Genomic DNA, 9052 nt, shown 5'->3' on the forward strand with positions numbered 1-9052 from the left:
TGTCTGAACATTATACACAAACAATACCAGCCAACAACGGCCTGAACATTATACTACAAACAATACCAGGAACAACGTAACGACATGATGGTGGATATACAAGACCTGACCAGAAACCTCAAAGGGTCCATCTTTACCGTGAAACAATACCAGAGACGACCTGAACATTATATACAAACACATCACTGTTTAAAGAAGAACTGAAGAACAGCAATGTCTCTTTAAAACTGACCGGAGTTACCCTCTCTGATGCTGGAGACTACAAGTGCTTCATTCCAACACTGAAGAAGAAACAACCATTCCACTCATAGTTGGTAAATCATAAATACTGGAGTGAACAAGTGATCAGAGGTTTCTGAGTACAATCATAGCTCTATATGCTGAAAGGGGAAATGATTGTGTCTGTTTTTATCTTGTATCTGTAGGTGCTGTATCTCAGCCAGTGATCTCTGTTTTATCATTTGTATCTGTAGGTGCTGTATCTCAGCCAGTAATCTCTGTTTTATCTTGTATCTGTGTAGGTGCTGTATCTCAGCCAGTGATCTCTGGTTTATCTTGTATCTCTGGTTTATCTTGTATCGTAGGTGCTGTATCACAGCCAGTGATCTCTGTTTTATCTTGTATCTGTGTAGGTGCTGTATCTCAGCCAGTGATCTCTGTTTTATCTTGTATCTGTAGGTGCTGTATCTCAGCCAGTGATCTCTGTTTTATCTGGTATCTGTGTAGGTGCTGTATCTCAGCCAGTGATCTCTGTGTTATCTTGTATCTGTGTAGGTGCTGTATCTCAGCCAGTGATCTCTATTAATGGAACCAAAGACTGGGGGGTGGTCCTGAAGTGTGACTCCGGAGGCTGGTACCCACAGCCTGAGCTTGAGTGGTTGGACAGTCATGGAAACGTCCTCTCTGCTACTGAACCCACTGAGACAAGCAACTCAACAGAGACCGAGATGAACCCTGAGGGTCGCTACACCGTGAGACGATATGTCACCATCCGGAACACTGACAACAACAGGTTCACCTGTAGAGTTGTACAGCCGCAGATCAACCAGACAAGGGAGACACAGATTCATGTCCCAGGTGAGGTTTTCATTGGTTAACCCACGTACCTGAGACCTTTTCTTTAGATAGACTAGTGGAAAAGATCGGGTTTCCAATAGGATGACCTTGATGGTCTAAGCTGTTTTGAGTTGTATTATGTTATACATTATAATTTACTCCCTGTCATACAGTAGATATATAGGTGTTATAATGTGTTATAATGGTTCTACCTGTCATACAGTAGATATATAGGTGTTATAATGGTTCTACCTGTCATACAGTAGATATATAGGTGTTATAATGGTTCTACCTATCATACAGTAGATATATAGGTATTGCAATGTGTTATAAGGGTTCTACCTGTCATACAGTAGATATATAGGTGTTATAATGGTTCTACCTGTCATACAGTAGATATATAGGTGTTATAATGGTTCTACCTGTCATACAGTAGATATATAGGTGTTATAATGTGTTATAAGGGTTCTATCTGTCATACAGTAGATATACAGGTGTTATAATGGTTCTACCTGTCATACAGTAGATATATAGGTGTTATGATGGTTCTACCTGTCATACAGTAGATATATAGGTGTTATGATGGTTCTACCTGTCATACAGTAGATATATAGGTGTTATGATGGTTCTACCTGTCATACAGTAGATATATAGGTGTTATAATGGTTCTACCTATCATACAGTAGATATATAGGTATTGCAATGTGTTATAAGGGTTCTACCTGTCATACAGTAGATATATAGGTGTTATAATGGTTCTACCTGTCATACAGTAGATATATAGGTGTTATAATGGTTCTACCTGTCATACAGTAGATATACAGGTGTTATAATGGTTCTACCTGTCATACAGTAGATATATAGGTGTTATAATGTGTTATAATGGTTCTACCTGTTATACAGTAGATATATAGGTGTTATAATGGTTCTATCTGTCATACAGTAGATATACAGGTGTTATAATGGTTCTACCTGTCATACAGTAGATATATAGGTGTTATAATGTGTTATAAGGGTTCTATCTGTCATACAGTAGATATACAGGTGTTATAATGGTTCTACCTGTCATACAGTAGATATATAGGTGTTATGATGGTTCTACCTGTCATACAGTAGATATATAGGTGTTATGATGGTTCTACCTGTCATACAGTAGATATAGGTGTTATGATGGTTCTACCTGTCATACAGTAGATATACAGGTGTTATGATGGTTCTACCTGTCATACAGTAGATATATAGGTGTTATAAGGGTTCTACCTGTCATGCAGTAGATATATAGGTGTTATAATGGTTATACCTGTCATACAGGAGATATGCATGTGTTTTTATGTTGTGTAATGTTATAATGGTTCTTCTCTGTTTCAGACGATATGTTTCCTAGCGTGTGGTGGATTGTTGGTATAATAATACCAGCTGTAGCAGCCATTGTAGCTGTTGTTGTGCTGTTGTACTTTCGCAGAAAACAACGTCATAAACTCAAGAAAGAAGGTAGTTTTTGTCTTGAACTCTGTGATTGTTACGATCAACTTCTTGGTTTTGTACCATTTTACTTGCTTGTTTCCTTTGTCCTGCCATTTTAATTACTGATTTGTTACTATTTATCTGTCATTTTAAGTGTTAAGGTACTGGTCTACTGTTTCAAATAACATTTTATTTGTCACATGCTTCGTAAACAACAGGTGTAGACTAACACTGAAATGGTCCTTTTCCAACAATGCAGAGTTAAAGATAACATTTATTTTGAGCTTTGTTCTAGGAATACGAAACTAAAACTAAAAGCAGATTTGCTCGTGGAGAACCTAGGAACCTCAAGAATTAATGGGTTACCCAACTCAAGTGTCTATACTTCAACTGCAAAGTTAGATAAGACAGAAGTTTATGAACTAGGACCTTGTAAACAAAAAGGGAGGAATGCAGAGATCTATGGGGCCATGGTGAAGTCCAGCCAACCTCTTGATACAGAATGCAGTGATGAGTATCATAACAGTCACCTGTAACAAAACGTAGGGCATTATGGGAGATGGCATCCAACAGTTTAAGAGCAGTAGCAGCTGCCCTTTAATAAAGAATAACATCACCATAATCAACAACAAAAGGTCAAAGCCTTCAACACATTGTGGGAAAATCAAAAGACCTCAGCCTCAGAAAAAACATTGTAGACCTTCACAAATCTGGTTCATCCTTGGGAAAAAATCAATCCCAGAACAACAGCAAAGGACCTTGTGAAGATTCTGGAGGAAACAGGTACAAAAGTATCTATATCCACAGTAAAACGAGTTCTATATAGACAAAACCTGAAAGTCCGCTCAGCAAGGATGAAGCCATTGCTCCAAAACCGCCATAAAAAAGCCAGACTACGGTTTGCAACTGCACAACAAAGTCAAGGTATTGGAGTGGCCATCACAAAGTCTTGACGTCTGGCCCCATGACTTTGCGAATGTTAACCTGTTTAAAGGTCTTACTCACATCAGTTACAGAGAGCGTGATCGCACAGTCATCCGGAACAGCTGGTGCTCTCATGCTTGGTTCAGTGTTTTTATGAGTGTCGATACAGCATCTTATTTATTTGGTTTATTCATTTCTGTTTTCTTTGTATTTACAGTGAAAAAAAATCTAGATCTTCAGACTAAGCTGGATACAGGTAGGTGGGCAATGTGTGTGTCAGACCTGGATTTAAATACTATTTTAAATGTAGTCTACATTTACTACATACTATTGAGGACATACTGTGTACTAATTATACTACATACTATTTAGGGCAGGGATGGGCAACTTTAATTAAGGTGGGGCAGCAGTGACTCAAGGGTCTGCTTATCCAAATCCCTGATTTATAACAAACTGTTTCGTTAAAATGTAAGTTAACAATAAATCACCTACTAGGCTCATCCACACTGAGACTGCGTCAAGTCATCTAATGCACAACATTCATTCATTTTGGACATCTCTGTGTGTGTGTGTGTGTGTGTGTGTGTGTGTGTGTGTGTGTGTGTGTGTGTGTGTGGAGTTCATGATGATGCTATCTCTTATATTAATTTGTTGTCTCTCAATCTACAGAGGAGAGCATTAGACAGCATGTAGAGGAGAAGGGTAAGTGTCTGGGGGGTCTTAAAGGGATATCTGGGGGGTTTAAAGGGATATCTGGGGGGTCTTAAAGGGATATCTGGGGGAGTCTTAAAGGGATATCTGGGGGAGTCGTAAAGGGATATCTGGGGAGTCTTAAAGGGATATCTGGGGGGGGATATCTGGGGAGTCTTAAAGGGATATCTGGGGGAGTCTTAAAGGGATATCTGGGGGGTCTTAAAGGGATATCTGGGGGTCTTAAAGGGATATCTGGGGAGTCTTAAAGGGATATCTGGGGAGTCTTAAAGGGATATCTGGGGAGTCTTAAAGGGATATCTGGGGGGTCTTAAAGGGATATCTGGGGGAGTCTTAAAGGGACATCTGGGGGGGTCTTAAAGGGATATCTGGGGAGTCTTAAAGGGACATCTGGGGGGGTCTTAAAGGGATATCTGGGGGGTTTAAAGGGACATCTGGGGGAGTCTTAAAGGGATATCTGGGTTAAATAAATAAAGAGAAACCAGAAAAGTAGTCTAATGTTATAGAAGGACATCAGAACAGTAGTCTAATGTTATAGAAAGGCCAGAACAGTAGTCTGTTATAGTAGAGAGGACCAAATAAATGTTAAAGAAGAGAAACCAGAAAAGTAGTCTAATGTTATAGAAGAGAGGACCAGAACAGTAGTCTGATGTTATAGAAAGAGGACCAGAACAGTAGTCTAACATTATAGTAGAGAGGACCAGAACAGTAGTCTAATGTTATAGAAGAGAGGACCAGAACAGTAGTCTAATGTTATAGAAGAGAGGACCAGAACAGTAGTCTGATGTTATAGAAGAGAGGACCAGAACAGTCGTCTAACATTATAGAAGAGAGGACCAGAACAGTAGTCTGTTATAGAAGAGAGGACCAGAACAGTAGTCTAATGTTATAGAAGAGAGAACCAGAACAGTAGTCTAATGTTATAGTAGAGAGGACCAGAACAGTAGTCTAGTGTTATATAAGAGAGGACCAGAACAGTAGTCTAATGTTATAGAAGAGAGAACCAGAACAGTAGTCTGTTATAGTAGAGAGGACCAGAACAGTAGTCTAATGTTATAGAAGGGAGGACCAGAACAGTAGTCTAGTGTTATAGAAGAGAGGACCAGAACAGTAGTCTAATGTTATAGAAAGGCCAGAACAGTAGTCTAATGTTATAGAAGGGCCAGAACAGTAGTCTGTTATAGAAGAGAGGACCAGAACAGTAGTCTAATGTTATAGAAGGGCCAGAACAGTAGTCTAATGTTATAGAAGGACCAGAACAGTAGTCTAATGTTATAGAAGGACCAGAACAGTAGTCTAATGTTATAGAAGGACCAGAACAGTAGTCTAATGTTATAGAAGGACCAGAACAGTAGTCTAATGTTATAGAAGAGAGGACCAGAACAGTAGTCTAATGTTATAGAAGAGGCCAGAACAGTAGTCTAATGTTATAATGAAGGGCCAGAACAGTAGTCTAATGTTATAGAAGAGAACAGTAGTCTGTTATAGAAGAGACCAGCCAGAACAGTAGTCTAGTGTTATAGAAGAGAGGACCAGAACAGTAGTCTAGTGTTATAGAAGAGAGGACCAGAACAGTAGTCTAATGTTATAGAAGGGAGGACCAGAACAGTAGTCTAATGTTATAGAAGAGAGGACCAGAACAGTAGTCTGAATATGAACTGTAGGTCTATAACCTCTCATATAATATGAACTGTAGATCTATAACCTCTGTAGGTCTATAACCTCTCATATAATATGGACTGTAGGTCTATAACCTCTCATATAATATGATCTGTAGGTCTATAACCTCTCATATAATATGAACTGTAGGTCTATAACCTCTCATATAATATGAACTGTAGGTCTATAACCTCTCATATAATATGATCTGTAGGTCTATAACCTCTCATATAATATGAACTGTAGGTCTATAACCTCTCATATAATATGAACTGTAGGTCTATAACCTCTCATATAATATGAACTGTAGATCTATAACCTCTCATATAATATGAACTGTAGATCTATAACCTCTCATATAATATGAACTGTAGGTCTATAACCTCTCATATAATATGAACTATGGTTGTATAACCTTAATATTAATTCCTGCAGAGTTAATCTTTTATTCTACATTAAAATGATACACTGTAGCAACACTTGGACTTGGGGAAAAGCAGTGGAGAATTTTTTTCTGAAAATACAGAGACATAATCTGACGTAATCTCCTTGTTTCGGTCTAAATGTAATATATTCTTCTCTTTTCTAACCAGTTGTCGGGTTTTTGGATGCGCGCAGGCCGAAGCTCGTTGACAATGTTACCAAGGTGATGCCATTAGCAGACGCCCTGAGGCCCATGATCCAACAACAGGATTACTTTGATATCTGTGCTGCTGGGACCAGCGTGGAGAAGATGAGGCTTCTGTTCACGGCCGTAGATTCAGGCGGGGAAAAGGTGAAATCAGCCTTTTACAAGAGTCTGATGAGAGAAGAACCTGATTTAGTCCTAGACATACTGAAAGCAGAACCTGATCGAGTCATAAACCTACTGGGTGAAGAACTGGGTAAGCACCTGTCTACCTATGTTGGATATATACAGGATCACTGGGAGAAAAATATTGTTTTATGTTGTCAAAGTTTTCAAATTCAGTTCAACGTTTCTACAAACTACCGTCTTTACTGGTTGAGCAGCTAAAACCAGGGCTGAGCCGATGTGAGATAAATCCATTCAGTATTATCATTATTCACTGTGTCAATCCAAGGTGTTATTAATTTAGAGAGGAAACAGATTTAGTTGGAGATCTTGGTATTCTCTAACTTACTCTGGTCTTTTAGGTATATCTCCAAAAACAAATGTTGTTGATGATGATCCACCTGGTAAGTTTCTGCCTGTCTTCCTTACTGCCTGCCTGTCTTCCTTACTGCCTGTCTTCCTTACTGTCTGTCTTCCTTACTGTCTGCCTGTCTTCCTTACTGCCTGCCTGCCTGCCTGCCTGTCTTCCTTACTGCCTGCCTGCTGCCTGTCTTCCTTACTGCCTGCCTGTCTTCCTTACTGCCTGCCGGCCTGTCTGCCTGTCTTCCTTACTGCCTGCCTGCCTGCCTGCCTGTCTTCCTTACTGCCTGCCTGTCTTCCTTACTGCCTGCCTGTCTTCCTTACTGCCTGCCTGTCTTCCTTACTGCCTGCCTGTCTTCCTTACTGCCTGCCTGCCTTACTGCCTGCCTGTCTGTCTGTCTGCCTGCCTGCCTGCCTGTCTGTCTGTATCTGCCTGTCTGCCTTACTGCCTGCCTGTCTTCCTTACTGGCTGCCTGTCTTCCTTACTGCCTGCCTGTCTTCCTTACTGCCTACCTGTCTCCCTTACTGCCTGCCTGCCTGTCTTCCTTACTGCCTGCCTGCCTGTCTGTCTCTCTGCCTGTCTATCTGTCTCTGCCTGCCTGCCTGTGTGTCTGTCTGTCTGCCTGTCTGTCTCTGCCTGTCTGTCTCTCCGTCCCACATTCCTGTAACATACAGTAATGTCACATATCAACACCTCTCCGAGATAGGAAAATATTACCAGTTGATGTCACCCACCTCAAGAAATATGTTGTTTGCCACACAGAATGATTTAAATTATTATACATAAGACCTCAGGCTTTATGAGTCTAATGTGTAATTACTGGTGAGGTTATTAATGTTGTTGCCCTCAGGGAGAGTAGACCTCAGGCTTTATGAGTCTAATATGTCCTGGTCAGGTTATTAATGTTGTTGTCCTCAGGGAGAGAAGACCTCAGGCTTTATGAGTCTAATATGTCCTGGTCAGGTTATTAATGTTGTTGCCCTCAGGGAGAGTAGACCTCAGGCTTTATGAGTCTAATGTGTCCTTGTCAGGTTATTAATGTTGTTGTCCTCAGGGAGAGAAGACCTCAGGCTTTATGAGTCTAAAGTGTAATTACTGGTCAGGTTATTAATGTTGTTGTCCTCAGGGAGAGTAGACCTCAGGCTTTATGAGTCTAATGTGTAATTACTGGTCAGGTTATTAATGTTGTTGTCCTCAGGGAGAGAAGACCTCAGGCTTTATGAGTCTAATGTGTAATTACTGGTCAGGTTATTCTGTGTGAATGTTGTGAATGTTTCCTTCTGAATCATCCTTTCTATATTTTATTTCAACAGATGAGTCTGGGAGTAACAGAGTTGAAATGATGGAGATGCAACCTTTACTGGGTCCTGGATCAGAGACGGAGAGAGGAGGAAGACAGGCTGTTTATGCTCTAGAAGACCAGGAGAGAGAGGAGGGAAGACAGGCTGTTGATGCTCTAGAAGACCAGGAGAGAGAGGAGGGAAGACAGGCTGTTGATGCTCCAGGAGAGAGAGGAGGGAAGACAGGCTGTTGACGCTCTAGAAGATCAGGAGAGAGGAGGAAGACAGGCTGTTTATGCTCTAGAAGACCAGGAGAGAGAGGAGGGAAGACAGGATGTTGATGCTCTAGAAGACCAGGAGAGAGAGGAGGGAAGACAGGCTGTTGATGCTCTAGAGAGATCAGGAGAGAGAGGAGGGAAGACAGGCTGTTGATGCCACCTAAGACAGTACTGGGTTGGTTAGGACGTTCTGGTTAATTAAAGTTTATTTTGAAAAGAGAAGAGTGAGAGAGCGAGAGACACGACTCTCCCTCTCTCGATGGAGTTTTTAAATTATTATTTTAAAGGAGATGGGAATTCCAACCACCTTAATCATCCTTATTTACATTTGGACGGTACAGCGGGTAGAGATGGAGACAGATAGTTGGGGCATAGACAGAGGGTGGTTTGAGATGGGACTCAAACCTCTCATCGCCATGAAGTCTAGAGATTAGACTGTTACACCAGACTGCAGCACATTGTGGATGGGTTTAAAGACCAACTCATGTTACAGCCTGCTGGAAAACATATGATCAGGCACTGACCT

General features: G+C 40.8%; 1 protein-coding gene across 1 annotated transcript; it reads left to right on the plus strand.

Annotated features, from left to right (window-relative positions):
• The first annotated feature begins 627 nt into the window (after positions 1-627).
• Positions 628-8502, plus strand: LOC121844217. Its single transcript, XM_042314094.1, has 7 exons — positions 628-1077; positions 2425-2547; positions 3662-3700; positions 4114-4146; positions 6408-6698; positions 6970-7011; positions 8282-8502. Exons 1-7 carry the CDS (start codon positions 948-950, stop codon positions 8500-8502), a joined length of 879 nt encoding a protein of 292 aa, XP_042170028.1. The 5' UTR covers positions 628-947.
• The last annotated feature ends 550 nt before the right edge of the window (positions 8503-9052 follow it).

Source organism: Oncorhynchus tshawytscha, unplaced genomic scaffold, assembly GCF_018296145.1.
Source record: "Oncorhynchus tshawytscha isolate Ot180627B unplaced genomic scaffold, Otsh_v2.0 Un_contig_7337_pilon_pilon, whole genome shotgun sequence".
Taxonomy (NCBI): domain Eukaryota; kingdom Metazoa; phylum Chordata; class Actinopteri; order Salmoniformes; family Salmonidae; genus Oncorhynchus; species Oncorhynchus tshawytscha.